General features: G+C 36.2%; 1 protein-coding gene across 1 annotated transcript in view; it reads right to left on the bottom strand.

The window, feature by feature from the left end:
* The window catches only part of LOC126819340 (maltase-glucoamylase), a 65,842-nt gene that overhangs the window by 15,609 nt on the left and 34,317 nt on the right, over positions 1-15,916 (bottom strand). Inside the window, exons 35-53 of the mRNA XM_050547320.2 lie at positions 15,041-15,180; positions 14,346-14,380; positions 13,872-13,988; positions 13,294-13,442; positions 12,760-12,844; positions 12,048-12,104; positions 11,460-11,587; positions 10,631-10,731; positions 10,287-10,492; positions 9,472-9,530; positions 9,103-9,182; positions 8,795-8,879; positions 6,921-7,083; positions 5,968-6,122; positions 5,180-5,354; positions 3,478-3,577; positions 3,170-3,282; positions 1,489-1,614; positions 403-534 (exon numbers count right to left, since the gene is read on the bottom strand). Coding sequence (XP_050403277.1) covers positions 403-534; positions 1,489-1,614; positions 3,170-3,282; positions 3,478-3,577; positions 5,180-5,354; positions 5,968-6,122; positions 6,921-7,083; positions 8,795-8,879; positions 9,103-9,182; positions 9,472-9,530; positions 10,287-10,492; positions 10,631-10,731; positions 11,460-11,587; positions 12,048-12,104; positions 12,760-12,844; positions 13,294-13,442; positions 13,872-13,988; positions 14,346-14,380; positions 15,041-15,180 — 2,206 coding nt within the window. The remainder of the gene's footprint in view (positions 1-402; positions 535-1,488; positions 1,615-3,169; positions 3,283-3,477; positions 3,578-5,179; positions 5,355-5,967; positions 6,123-6,920; positions 7,084-8,794; positions 8,880-9,102; positions 9,183-9,471; positions 9,531-10,286; positions 10,493-10,630; positions 10,732-11,459; positions 11,588-12,047; positions 12,105-12,759; positions 12,845-13,293; positions 13,443-13,871; positions 13,989-14,345; positions 14,381-15,040; positions 15,181-15,916) is intronic.

The raw sequence follows: 15,916 nt of genomic DNA, 5'->3' as shown, positions 1-15,916 counted from the left end.
TACTATGGGGAATTTTTTCCCAAACAGCGGAACTAAGAATTTCTACTGTGAAGTGATCTTTTATGTGCTCGGCAATATGTACACGGGACCTCGGTTGCTCGTCCCATCCGAACGACTAGACACTGTCCTTGTCGGGCCCTCCACTAATCAGGGAAAACAGCGTCGGAAAATCATGAGGAAATTTCCCGCCAAGACCTCTTGGTTAGCGAGAAGTGTCTTACTCATTGAGCCATCGCGGCCTCCCAAGCCCCACGACAATAAGCAATTTTAATTTTTATAATACCCCAATATCGGATGAGATTGCCAGAAGCAGTTTTGAAGACTTCAAATCTTCCACAAAAACTACAAAGTCGGTTGAAATATATCTCAGAAATTATAAAATGATCTGGTCTCCCTACTTACCAAAATAATTATAAATTTCATTCCCATATCTTGATATTTTCTGAAAAGCTGTGGTAATTCTTTAAAATTTTGCTGGTCGATTGTAAAATCTTTTCTTTCATCCATGTGATCAATATCAGCATATTGTACATCCTGTAATTTTGAAATGATGTTTAAATGACATGCGTGTAACGGAACCGGAAGTATTCTGGACACATTTCAGTGGCGTGTTGTTTATGATTAAGCTACATTTCGACTAGAATTCTGTAGACTTTAACAATATATACATGTAAACAACAATTTTGTGTCACAGGTCACGAGATGTAAACAGAGCTAGTGCTAATCCTAACCCTAACCCTAACCTTTCCCCAATGCTTATCCTAAACCTAACCTACAATCTCGCCAACAATTATGTGAACCAACCTTATTTACATCTCAACGACCTTGACAAAAAATGCGCTGGCCATAACAAATAGATTTAGCCTCCGCTGTCCATCAGGAGGATAGAAAGTTGAAACGATGTGAACAATTTGTAGACTACGATATTCTCTGGACAGTTTATGGTATATGTATTGTACGATACGAAGATTTGGAAAACCAATAAAGTTCTAACTTATACTCAAAATGAAGAATCATACCAATTAAGCGAAAAATGTTGGTTGCAGGACGTCAAATTGTAAGCAAAGAGAGAGAGAGAGAGAGAGAGAGAGAGAGAGAGAGAGAGAGAGGGGGGTTAACGACCACTCGACAACAACTAGGTCATTTCGGGACTAACATATGGTTCGGTTTTATTTCAATAATTCGCTTGCGCGTAGGGGTCTTTAGCAATGGAAGAAACCGGAGAACAAGGAAAAAACACATGGTTGTTTTCGGACAGGCGACCCTACTCCTTGTAACGTTCAACCGGAGAATCGAAACCACGCCAGTTCACCCAATGTCAGACCTGATGAAGCAGCGCGCACGCGCTAACCATTCACCCCCCCCCCCCCTTCGTGAGTAAAAACGAACAATCAGCCCACAAAACGAATCAACACAACAAATCCAGTAAAATCTACAATCATATTTTTACCCAGATATAAGAGGTTTAGCTAAGTAAGTAATACGTACATAAGGAATGTCGGCTGCTATCGTTCTGTTTACCACTTCCTCTAAGGTTTTCAGACTATTGTAACCATAGCGACACAACTGGAAACCTAACGACCAATATGGTGGTAAATACGGACGACCAATTATCTGCAAGGAAACCAAGATATCATTCCGTCTGCATTTTTATATTGAAGACAAAAATGACTAAAGGTCTACAGAAACAAAATTACCAGTGGCACAATCCTAAAAAAACCTAATCACATACAGGTATTAAAGCCACTGACCGTCATTTGCATGTTTCCGAAAATATATAAATTTTCACGGTAAAATGTACGCAAATTGGTTATACAACATGTAATCCAGAATACAAAACCAAGATATGAATGATGTCCTTCCGACGTTTTCGTAAAAAGTATAGGTGGCGCCGGTTTGCTTTAGCCATTTCTCATTTATATTGTCTGCAGACGAGGCCGAATGTTCTATCTATCATACCTTTGTTCATATTGAACGGAATTAAATCATATTTCGACTGATATTCACAGTATTTTAGTTTCCAAATCGGGATCAGCGACTTTAAATGAAATGAAGTTGGGTTAGTGTCTTACTCTTCTGCGTCATCATTGTAACTTTAATGCTAGACATCAACATACGATATTAAACATACATTGTACAAGGGCTAAATCTGCCTATTGCAAGTCTTTTTTTAGGCATTAATTAACTTATCCAGACCATAATCAACTCTCGATGTCAACGCTAGCCTGCGATGTTTACTGGATTAAGACCCCATTTGCTGCTCCACTTTCATTCTTGATTTAATCATGAAAAGGATAATCGAGACTATGTTGTTTATCGTACCGACTTTAGTAATGATGATCGAGACTAGGCCGAAAATTCAATCGCTAAAGTCTCGGTTCAGAGTGGATCAATTTGACTGAAATTTTCAGCAAATTCCCTTTACATTATCTAGTTTTTAACTATTATAGTGAGAACTGCAAGCTCTTTATCTAATCTCGCGTAACGTTACATTGACGTTAACATCTAACGTTATATTGACGTTAACATCTAACGTTAGATGGGGAACAAAACTATAGATCGACGATGTAAAATCCCATTATCTTATCTGGGACAATAAGTGTCTGTAAGTATTACCTATATTATAGTAAACAGAGATAGTGTAGATAATCTCTTAAGACGAGGGTCGTCGTCTCAAGTACAAATAAATATAAACTAAGATCAAGTCCATAGGGCGCTGCGTTATCAGTACTTGATAATCGAGGATCGAGCTTATCAAACCTCTATAGCTATACCTTAAGTGGAAACGTATATTTTTCTTTATGATGTATATAGTTGTGAAAATGGACCCCTTTATGTCCCATGGAACTGAGTGAAAACACAGATAATTAAAAAGTTATAAATTATTAATTATAATGGCTTCCTCTTGTCAGTGGTGCAGGACAGATGGCCTGACAAGGACAGATGTCTAGTCGATCGGATGGGACGAAAAACTGAAGTCCCGTGTGCACATTTGCGTGTACGTAAAAGATCCCTCGGCAGCTGGAATTCGATATAAGAGTAGGGCATAGTGCCGGGCAAAATGTCCCTCATATCACACTGCCCGTCTTCATTAGCTCAGTCGGTGCAGAACAGTAGGACGTTAAAACCCATTTCATTTCATTTCATTTTAAGTATAAAAGAGACTAACACTAGTATATTGTTGGATCACTGATTCTGGTTCTGGGCCAAGAAACATGTAAAAATCTAAAACACCACCAATTGTTCTGTAGGTTAGAGCAGGTGCTGGTTGAAGTAAGATTTCTGAAATATACAATTTGAAAATGTTTTCAAGACAAACTTACATTTAATTTACTAGAAAATAGTCTAATTATATTTTAAATAAATAAAATTTAAAAAATATAGTCAATGTATCTTTCGATGTTCTATACAAACTGTCACACAGTAGCATAAGGTCACATATATTAGAAACATTTAAGAATTTAAAAATGAATTTACCCATTGCGTTGCTATTTAACAATAAAACCCCATGAGCGTTGCCATCTCCATCTTCAACATTCATATAAAATGGGTGAACACCATACAGATTACCATAATCCTGTAACATTATCTTGTCATATTAAAATAACACATTCAAGTTGTTCAAGTTGTATAGTTACAATATAAAGGGTCTAAAATTATATAACACATGGATGTCCAAATTTCTGATTAAAGAAGATCAGAAAGCAACACGGTTTCCCTTCGGTCTGCTGAGAAATCACTGCTAAAGTCAACTTTAAGTGGTTTAGGAACCGAAACGGTTCTGCAATAGTTATTATCAGCGGGAAATTGTCCAAATTAACCGTTCCCTGTCACACGGTAGTATCGGCTTATTTAAATCAAATTTTTTGTATAGCAAAATTTTCACGTGTGAAATATTTGCGACCTCAAAGGCTACATAAATAGCATTTTCAACATTAAGAAAATCGATGGATCTGATGTTATGGATTGTTAATCCCTTGCAAACTACAACGTTGTGGACGTCGAATCTCTGAAAGGAATACCAGTTCCGTTCAGTTTTTACACAATCTGATTAAAACACAGATCTTATTTCGTTTCGTTTTTTATAGTTCAAAATTTTGTTTTACTTGTCTTTACTGCACTAGGACCTGGAAGAGTTGTTATATAACCCGCGATGTGAGGGTTTAGCCAATGAAACGGTCTGTTACGGCGAGTTTTTGGGGTGAGGTGCACGGAACTTTGGGTTAACCAGTAGAATCGTCAACGCTGATTGATTAATCAATGTCTGACGTCATAAGGCCAGATCTTCATGTAGTACACGCCATCGAAAGTATATAAAAAAAACGAAACGAAATTTGTTTTAATCAGTTTTTACAAAGAAATGAAGAATTGAAAATCTGTCAAAATTTGGCATCCACTAAAGGAGATATATAGGATATAGTCAACGCAAGCCACTGTCACCTTTCAGATGAAGAACAGAGACTTATTTACTAAACTCGGTTGGCTTACCCTTACACAGAGGATTCTTTACAATAAAATTGTCTTATCATTCAAAATTATTACATTTAATACTCCACTTTATCTAAATTCCTATTTTATTGAAAAATCTTTTGTTTCCAAACCGGATATCTTGCTCCGTTCACAGACCAGTAAATCTTCAAAAATGCAAAACGGAATCCATGAAACGTACTTTTCATTATTCTGCATGTCTTTTATGGAACAACCTGCCTTTTGATATAAAGATGTGTAAAAATGTTGAAAATTTTAAGATTAAACTGAAAACTCATTTATTTTGCACACTGAAGGAACCATAATATTCAACTGATAACATACTTTTTATTTTTAACTTGCAACTGCATTCTATTTTATTTTGTGTGTAATTATAGTGTTCTTCCTATATTCTACTTGTATAATGTATATGTTTTGTAGTTTGGGAGTTTGGGAGTGACTTATCAAACTTCCCACTTTAAAATGCTATTGCACTTCTAATGATTTTAAATTTATCCTGATATTATATATGTATATGATGGCTTTGTAGCTTAGGATGGACCTATGCAAGATTAGTTTTTTGGTTTTTGCAAACTAAATATGTTGCCTCATTAAATAAAGTTATTATTATTATTATTATTATTATTATTGTCGGGATATTTATTATCATTCTGGAATGTGTGTATTGGTAATGAATCAATGTTTAACTTACACCCCATCCAGGAGCCTGATCTCTAGAAAACATCGGCCATCTTTGACAGTTTAGATCATGACGGAGATTAAAATGGCGATTCTCACCAAACCCATAAATATTGTTAGACGGTAACCTGGTAACTATCTGTAGAAACTGGTCAGCAAATGTTAGTCCACCAATAGATGTATCCCATCTGCAAAATTAATAAAATATCTGTTCTATTTCGGAAAGGTCGACGGTATTACTATGTCACCGTCCCAGGAGGCGACTTTCTTAAAACAAGTTTAGATGTTAATGGAGTGACCATCAGAATAAATGGAAAGACAATCGTTTTTATCAGATAACATAAATATGTGGATTACCAACTTTTTACAATATCTCTTGTATATGATTCGGAAAATGTTAACAAATCAAAGTTCATACTACACTAAGCTAATGAAGATGGAAATACGTCAAACAGTGTGCTATGAGGGAAATTGTTCCCCGGCAGCGGCACTATGGCCTAGTCTTATATCGAATTCCAACTGCCAAGGGATCTTTTACGTGGACGCCAATGTATACACGGGTGATCGGTTTTTCGTAACATTCGAACGACTGAACAGCTGTCCTTGTCAGGCTATCCGTCCTGCACCACTGACAAGGGGAAACCACGCCGGAAAATCCAGATGAACCTTCTCAGCCAATGCAGGGATCGAACAGGCGAACTCCAGGCTAGCGAGCCAGAATCTTACCCACTTAGTAACCGTGGTTCCCACATAATGATAGTAACACACATCCGGATCCAATGGGCTGTGATAATAACTTACAATATTTTATTGGTGGATGTCCGGCGAATTCTAAACCAAAATCCTGTCGTGTCAGAGTTTCCATGTTCTAGTTGATATTTTGGAGATGTTGCACTTGATCTTTGAAGGTCGACAGGAACTGGTACCTCATATCTCTGATTGTTTGGGTCATAAATCTGAAACAAGCCATAATATTAAACCGAAGCGATGGAAACCAGAGATTATTATTTCAATAATTCGCTTGTGTGTAGTTGTCTTTAGCAGAGGGAGAGAGAGAATAATATAACGTCCAATCGACACAGACTAGGTATTTGGAGACTAACATATTGTAGGGTTTTAGCAGAGAGAGAGAGAGAGAGAGAGAGAGTATAAAGGTCATTTCGGGACTAACATATGGTTCAATTTTATTTGTATAATTCGCTTGCGCGTAGGGGTCTTTAGCAGTGCAGTGGGAGGAGACTGGAGGACCCAGAGAAAACCCACGAGGTTTGACAGGGTGGAAACCAGATTAAACCTCGTTGACTTGGTTGAAAGTGTTGATGGGTTGATCGATTTGTCTTGTGAATTGTTTATGTGCCTACATTTAAAATTATAGGTCCACAGAGAGATCCAATCTTCCCATGTCGCTCACAACGACATTATGATACGTCGACAAACTAGATTTTCCTAAACTGTGGAAAAAGAGACAGATCCAATCTTCCAATTTCGCTCACAACGAAACTAGGATACGTTTACAAACTGGCTTTTCCTAATGTTTGGAAAAGGAGACTTAACACTACAGATTGTGTCTTACCAATAACCAAAATAAAACCCTGATATAATGTAAATATGACAATAGTCACCAGAGCCCTTTCTTGCAATATTTTATTTGGGATTTCTGGTCGCCAGATCCATAAACACGTTTTAATAATCCAATAGTTATTCCAAATGTTTATTAGAGAGTGATAATGATTAATAATAAATTAAATAATTACCTTAAATCGAATGAAGTTATCATTGATATACTGAACAGATAAAGTTATATTATGTATATCTCCTGTAAACATCTGAGATTTATTCCTCCATTTTAGATTAAACATCATATCTTTACCATTATTAGAGGTTGTATTTGATACCAGACTATACCCATACAAGTCACTAAAATAATAAAATAAAATAGAATAAAATAAAATAATAATAAAATAATATAAAATAATAAAATAAAATTAAAAAGTTAAAAATGTTGAAGCATTAAGTTTTCATTTTATACAATATTGCCATCGTCTTCATAGTTTTGCTGATACATTGATAGCACCTGATTAAAGTCACATCAATTATATTTCCTTTCATATTTGATGCTTTACTACACTAACGAATAACCTAATTGACAAATCAGACTGTCTGTATTAGTATCCAGGTTATATATTGTTGCTGTATTAAAGTAGCTAAGTCTCTAACTCAATATCATCAAAAATCTTTGACATTGAAAACACGAATTATTTGTCATTTCAAATCAACATTGGTCTAGTGATCTTACAGAGAAAAGATGGGCTTCTGATATCCAATATTCACGACAAAATAAACATTTTACCATTGGTGCACGAATCGTGTACCATAATGTGTTTCAGCGCTATTTAGAACAGGGGACTCAAAGAACGCGGCTAGACATATTCCACAAGTCATGTCAAATCTTATCAGGAGAGCATCCGCAATAAATACCATCGGAATAGACTGGAATAACCAGACGCCAACGATTGCCATTCAATTGAGACTTCTGACGTATTTCGCCGAACATAACTGATAAGAAATTACAGTAAAAACAGAAACGATTGAATATAAATCTGTTTATATACATTCATATTGCATTATTTGTGTCGATTTCTAGGTCTAAAATATTAGCGATTTAGCTCCTTTAAGTAACATACACACTTATTGGCCAATCACACTGTATTAGTATACAGGTTGTTCATGCTACTTAATAATCCACGGTTCATCGTATCTGGCTGTGTCGACTGTTGAACACCTTCGGTCATATCTCAACATTATGTTTATCTACGTACTCGCCATTCTGGGGGTTTGGATGACCGAATGGGTAGCACGTTCGCGCTGTATCATAAGGCCTGTCATTGAGTCAACTAGCGTGGTTTCGAATCCCCAGGTGTACGTGACAAGGAGTAGGGGCGCCTGTCCAACCTCGTGGGTTTTTCTCCGGTTTCCTCCCACTGCTAAAGACCCCTACGCACAAGCGAATTATTGAAATAAAATTAAACCATATTAGTCCCGAAATGACCTAGTTTGTGTCGAGTGGACGTTAAACCCCATTTCTCTCTCTCTCTCTCTCTCTCTCTCTCTCTCACTCGCCATTCTTCCAATCGATACAGAACCATAATACGTTAAACCACATTGATTTCATTTATTTACGGACATGAAATTTCGGGACATATATCGAGACAAAAAGCTATTAAATTCACAAATGTATTTTTAATGCATTCTATTGATGTTCGAAATGTGAAGATGACAGCTTTTGGGGAACACCTAAAAGAACATAATTCATAACGAGGTGCGTGAAGATCATTCTAGAACAGATGACAAAACCATTGGGTTCCTTTAAAAATTGAATACTATACAGTGCTTGCAATTTCTAAATGATTTTGAAGACCTGACCCCGGTTTCACAAAGCATTTTCAGACTTAAGTTATGAATTTACTCAACTTTCAATCACTGTTGACGATAGACAGCTTTGATCCAGAAAGACATAAATTTGCATATACACAGTTTTTTATTGATGTATTTAAAAAACATTAAAACAACAAAAGTTTTATAAAGAGCTATATGTTTTTTTCTAAAACAAACAGCCATTATAACTTACTTATTAATATAGCAATTAGGTACTTTATCTACATCGGATATTGGCCTCCATATACATTTCCTTCGGCTACATTCTCCTCTCTTGTCTGAAAAAATACAAAAGCACTGCCTACATAACATATACAGAGAGAGAGAGAGAGAGAGAGAGAGAGAGAGAGAGAGAGAGAGATCTTCACTAAGTGTTGGTCATCGAAAGTATAAAAAAAAAGAAACGAAATATAGATTTGTATATTAATCAGATTGTATAACCATACACACCTACTGTAACGACGTTTGTATAATTTGTTTTGTATAAATGAACACACATACCAGTAATATCTGTGTATTTATTGGTATCGGGTAAACAATCTATTCTTTCGGACTCCTGTTGTGTTGGCGCTCGTTTCTCTCTAAAATAAAATGATTGTATTCATTTAATTATCATTAATACCGTCTTATCATGGATGCCGGTACTAGTGCCAAATAATGTATCCGAAAAGACACTGCGAGACTATTCGGTTTTTACAATTTACCAAAGGCCTAATAAGTTATTAGGAGCTCTGCTTAGAATTCAAAATATTAATCGCAGTGTGGATTTTAGTCTAATACCATAAATTCCGTTCGGTGGCTTCATAATGATACAAATAGAAATAATATGTGATTAATTATTTGAACCAGTAGAAAGAGAAATCGTCTCACCTCCATTCAATCAATGAGTTTTGAGCTAACGGTAGGCCTAAATTATTTATAACCAGGGTCTGAAAAAAATAAATGAAATGGGATGTTTACATACGATAGTACTATATGGACCACGAATCGAACATGACATCATCGCATCATCGCCGTCATCTTGGAGATACGACGTCAAGCAATGCGCAATTGTCCAAGAAATATATTTCATGCATCGTAGTAGCGTTGTCTCCAGAAAGAAAAGTGGGCTTGGAAACCACTTCCTGATCAAAAATGATGTAATCATATAGGAGCGAAGATATTAGCCTTTGAAGGTTTGACAAGACGTTTGCAATAATTTCAACCACCGTACTGGTTGTTCGAAGCTAAGTCTCGCTCCTCCATGTTTAGCTTAAATCAAAATATGGCTGAACTGTTCTAATCTATTTGATATGGCCTGGATAAGTTAATTATGTCTAATTAATAATTTAGAAAACGTTTCAGGCCTAAAGAAAGACCTGCAATAGGCAAATTTAGCTCTTGCATAATGTATGTTTAATATTGAGAGCTGAATATTGTTTTGGCAATATCTTTTTTATTTTTTTGAAACTTGAAATATAACTTCATCTGCAGTTGAAATAATACTTTAATTCGACTTAAATCAAAGCGATTTCGCTTCTTTAATATAAAGTAGACTAATTTTATTATAATGTCCACAATAATGATATCAGCTTTCGTTGGTCGTTGTTAGTTAACGTACTATGGGCTGTATAATTTACATTAATGAGAGAAGAATACTGTTTTGAAGGTTATTTTTTTTAAATAGTTCATAATAATGATATTACCTTTCTTTGGTTGTCGTTGGTGAATATATTATGGTCTGTACCGTTGACATTGACATAATGTATCCAGTTTTCTACACCAAATATTTCTACTGTATCTAATACCAAACTATCTGTTTCTGACAGGTTGTTATACTCAACTCTTATCTCCAATATATTTTTCTTACAGTCAAATTTCATTGACAAATAATTCCCATTTTCATAAGTATCTAGAATACAATTTTTTAAGAATATTTCAGAGAATTGTTTGAATAGGGATAATAGTGAAACATGTTTGGTAACTGGAGATGTTGTGAAGATTTAATTGTACTAAAATACAAAGCAATAAGAATTCATAACTAGATTACCTATAGATACGCCATCGTCCCAGAATAGTTGACCAGATGCTTGTAGACCCCGACCTGGTATTTCCGCTAAAGCTACTAATACCTTGAATGGCTTTTGGCGACTTAAAAATTATAATAAAAATTTGAATTAGTGAATATAAAAGTGAGTTAATATAATCATTTCATCGACACTAATTGTTTAAAAGTAACACTGTCTACTCCATGTTACCGAAACAGACATGGGTCATTATTTAGACCGAAAGGCATATCATTATTTACAGTACCATAGCTATTTTTTTCACATGCTCTCTAATTAACTTTCTTTCATTATAATGCAGTTTATAATGTTGAGTATTTTGTTTAGCTCTACTTTAGTTCCCAATCACCTTTCCTTTAAAGGGAACCATTATAATTTGTCTTGGATTTCCATCAGATATCGCAATATGCCACATATGGTATACTAGCGAATAAATACTGGCGTGGTTCCTCCTTGTCAGTGGTGCAGGCCAGAGGGACAGCGAATAGTCGTTCAGATGGGAAGAAAAACCGAGGTCCCGTGTACACATTGGGCTGAACATCAAATATCCTTTGGCAGTTGGAATTAGATATAAGAGTAATTCGTGGTGTCGCTGTCTAGGGCATAATTTCCCTCATAGCACACTGTATGGCGTATGCCTGTCTTCGTTAGGTCAGTCGGGGCAGAGCAGTAGGACGTTAAACCCCATTTCATTTTATTTCCTATCCGTAATAGAAAAGTAACAGTGTATTATTAGCATGTTCCTGTAATAAGGGGATTATTTACCTGTAAAGTGTATTATTAGTAGGTTACACTTGTAAAAGAGGTATTTACCTATAACGTGTATTATTAGCAGGCTCTTGTAAAGGAAGAATATATCCAGCACGTACATGTAGAGGTATTTTAGATTCGGGTGTAATTGGCATTTGTAACCATTCTTTACCCTCTGTTACTTTCTCACCCTGAAATTGGAGTAATGTGTAATGGCAGTCTATCAGTTATAGGACATCTTATAATTTAACTTCTAAATATATTGATAGATTTATCTCCCCCTTTTGTATCGATGCAGTCATGGGTCCAATATTGATTTAACTTTAATTAGCTGTCAAACTTGTGTGCCAACCAATGAAAGTTTACAATACAAATACCGACTGTAAACGGTTTCGTAAATGTATCAAAGCGATTTGAAATTCAATAAAATATTCGCTTTTACATTGCCGCCGCTGTATAACAGCGTGGTACTATAGTAGACCTAGTAAAACATCATTTATTCTCAATATGAAGGTTAAAGCTGTCATGGTAACAGTGTACAATAATGTAGTACAATAATTAAATAAAAGCGATTACAAGGCAATTTTATCCATTGTCTGAAGACGTCGTTCATAGTTAAAAAAAACACATTACTTTAAACTGAATACTTACAGTATAAAAGTCATACCACCGTTCACCGGGGACATAATAAGTCAAGCCCGACTGACTCTGTAAAATAAAACATATCCAAAATATGAAATATTTTGTCCATTCATATTCTTCCAAATACACCAAGGGTGTACATATGGCCATTATCCAGAACCTTAGTAGACCCGATAATGTGAATGCTTTGTTTTAGTTCGACATTGGGACCGCGATGGCTCAGTGAGTAAAATATTGACTCGCTAGCCTGTAGGTCCTGTGTTCGATTTGGAGTTGGCCGAGAAACTTCATCGGGATTGTTCGGCGTGGTTCCCCTTTGTCAGTGGTGCATTACGGATGGTCAGTAAATGGACAACATATAGTTGTGAGACATTGGCGTGCACGTAAAAAGAACCCATGACAGATCGTGTCGCGTCGCAATACGGGCAAACATTCACCGATAGCACACTGTATGGCGTATGCCCGCCTTGATTAGCCCAGTCGGTGCAGAAAAATAGGACGTTAAATCCAGGCCTGTAACTAGATGGGGTTACCCCCCCCCCCCCCCTGCAAAAAGTTTCGCCCTCCTGTGAAAAAACTGTCAACCATAGATATACAATGTCCGTCAATTTTACAGCACCCTCGAGAACACTTCCCGGCCCAACTCGTTGCTCTGAGCTAGTTACGGTCCTGGTTAAATAACATTTCATTCCATTGTTAGGTATCCAAGACAGTAGCTTACCTGATAAAGAATAGGTGAAATGAGTAAAGCAGGTCCCCATAGAAATTGTTTATCTATACCATAGGTAGAACTATCAGTTGCAAACCTGTAAAATAGTAAAACAATTACGAAACAGCTACATTATGTAAGATTTAGATAAAGAGCTAGCCATTCGGGCTATAATAGTCCGAAAATAGATAATGTAAAATGAATAATTTGAAAATACTCTATTGCGAGCGAAGATATTAGCATTTGAAGGTTTGACAAGACGTGTGCAATAATTTCAACAACCGTACTGGTTGTTCGAAGCTGAGTCGCGCTCTTCCACTTTTAGCTTAAATCAAAATATGGCTGAACTGTTCTAATCTATTGAGAGTTGTTTATGGCCCGGATTAATAATTAATAATTTAGAAAACATTTCAGGCCTAAAGAAAGACCTGCAATAGGCAGATTTAGCTCTTGCATAATGTATGTTTAACATCTTCAAGGCACAACACTGCAGGTTTTAAACACCATATACGCCATAAATTAACAATAACAAATCATAGATCTTACTCGTGATGTAATGGCCGTATAACTGTTCCACCTTGAATATGAGCTTGGTGAAATAATGTATATAGATAGGGTAGCAACCAATATCTAGTTTCCAGGGCTTCTTTTGATGCCTTAGTCACGTCATCGCCAAAAACTGCCGGATCTTGGGGCTGAAAAACAAACATACAATCACTAGAATAAATGAAATGAACTTTCTCGTCCAACACCGACCTCCAGCGAGCGTCATTTTTTCTTACTCACTTATGACAGAACATTCGCCCATAGTGGCGCAACATTATGGAATAGGCTATCAAAAAACTCTAAAAACATGACATCTTTTAAGAAATCTCTTAAGACTGAACTCTTTAAATCAGTTTACCCTTAGTTCTACTAACTATTTTGTTTATGGTAATTTTTCCAGTTCGGACATTTATTCTGTTCATTCCATCAATGTGTTTAAATGTTTATCGTATCATGGTTATTTTCATCTTTTAAAGATGTCTTATGTAGATAGCGTTCTTGAGCAACCAGTTTGTTGGATATTCAGCGCTTTATAAGTAGATTATTATTATTATTATTATTAATGTTTGTATACTTACAATGTTTTTTTCACCATTATGATTTCTACTGAATGTATAGAAAGCTCCTAGCTGCATCCATCGTTTACATAACTCTGGTGTTGTGTCGTCAAAAAACCCACAAATATCAGCTCCAACCTTAACACAATTATAGAAAATAGTTTGATCTGTTGATTGTTACATAGAATTGAGAAGTTACATACATAGACTTGTCGTCTTTGGTGTGGGAAAAAAAGTAACAATTCAATATCTGTAACACGGAAGTAGAAAATTAAACAAGAACAGGAAAGAAGAATAGGTAGCTGAAACAAACATGATGCAAGTCTATCTAAACTGCAGGGACACTGGATCTTATATACATGTACATGAACTTTCAAACAAGGGTAAATTGGATAGAATATCTTTTGATATTAAATACATTTGCCATATTTGGAAATATACAATAAAAAGATATTTTATATAATTACAAACACTGTGTGTAAAAAAAATACTTACAAACGGTATTCCAAATAGGTTGAAATCAAGCAAACCTGGAAAATAATGCCCATGGTATATTCAGTTGGTGCTTGGGTCACTTATTTCTTCAATATTATCTTTGGCATGAAATAAAGACTATATACACCAACTAGTAGCCCCAAGTATTAAATTACAAGGTGAATAGATACTTTACTTAATAAACTCTTTTAGCGCCCATATCCTCGAGCTAATCTCAATGAGTGTGTGTTGGAGGGGGGGGGGGGGCGTGAGGGTGGTCATAACGCCTTTTGAGCTAAACTCGTTTCTGTATACCGCCCTTGGATATATTATTAATACATCGTTTGGTCTTCAGTTCACACAAAATTATACTGCAAAATAAGGACTGCAAAAGGCACCATCAAGAACAAGCCTGTCGACATTTTTTTTAAAAAGGTCCGCTGGTTTCCTCCCATTGCTAAAGACCACCATGAGAAAGATTGTTTTTGCAATAAAATTGTAGCATACGTTAGTTCCAAAATGACTTAGCTTGTGTTGATTGGATGGTACCCCCCTCGCCCCTCTCTCTCCCCCTCGCCCCTCTCTCTCCCCCTCCCCCTCTCTCTCCCCCTCTCTCTCTCTCCCCCCTCTCTCTCCCCCCCTCTCTCTCTCTCTCTCCCCCCTCTCTCTCTCTCCCCCTCTCTCTCTGTATTTAAAAAAAGGCCGAAACAACTCACCAACAATAGAGAGGACCATTTGTTCCCATGAGCTGTTATTATCACCTAACCAGTGTACAGATGACGCCCCACTACCAGGAAATGTTGATCTTGACAACACGATACCACGCTCTTTATTTCCATTCGCTAGTCGAGTACCTCTTTAAAAAAGACAAAATGAAATGAAATGATATGGGGTTTAACGTCCTACTGTTCTGCTCCTATACTGGGCTAATGAAGACGGACATACACCATACAGTGTCCTATGAGGGAAATTTTGCCCAGACAGCGATACTACGGCCTACTCTTATATGGAAGTCCAACTGTCAAGGGATCTTTTACGTGCACGCCAATGTGTTCACGGGACCTCGGTTTTTCGTTCAATCCGAACGGCTAGACAGTTGTCCTTGTTGCACCCTCCGTCCTGCAACACTGACAAGCGGGAACCACACTGCAAAATCTGGATGAAATTTCCCGTCCAATGCAGGGATAAAAAAAGACAAACAATTTACCCTTCTATATTAAATAAATTAAAATCATTTCATTTTGTGATCATGAATTTTTTCAATTACAATAGTACAGTAATGCTTTAATAATTTAATTTAATCAACTAAGGTATTTTTAAACAGAATTCCGAAAACATAATTTTCAGTGTTACTGTTCCAGCTCTTCTGCTGTCAAAATGTAGTTTTGTCAACCATATCCTATATCCATTCCCAGTTATCCTACCAAATGTAATTGTCAATATTTTCTGTTAATTATTGGTATTAACTTACAAGTTTAAATGGAATGAAATGAACTGGGGCTTAACGCCTTACGTTTTCAAGTTTAAAAATGTCTTTTAACACAATAGTAAGATTAATGTTTTCTTCTGAATGGTCTGTGTTAATTATTGAC

Source organism: Patella vulgata, chromosome 4 (genome assembly GCF_932274485.2).
Source record: "Patella vulgata chromosome 4, xgPatVulg1.2, whole genome shotgun sequence".
In the NCBI taxonomy this organism is placed as follows: domain Eukaryota; kingdom Metazoa; phylum Mollusca; class Gastropoda; family Patellidae; genus Patella; species Patella vulgata.
The sequence above is the reverse complement of the archived record's forward strand: the minus strand, read 5'-3'. Positions and strand labels throughout refer to the sequence as shown.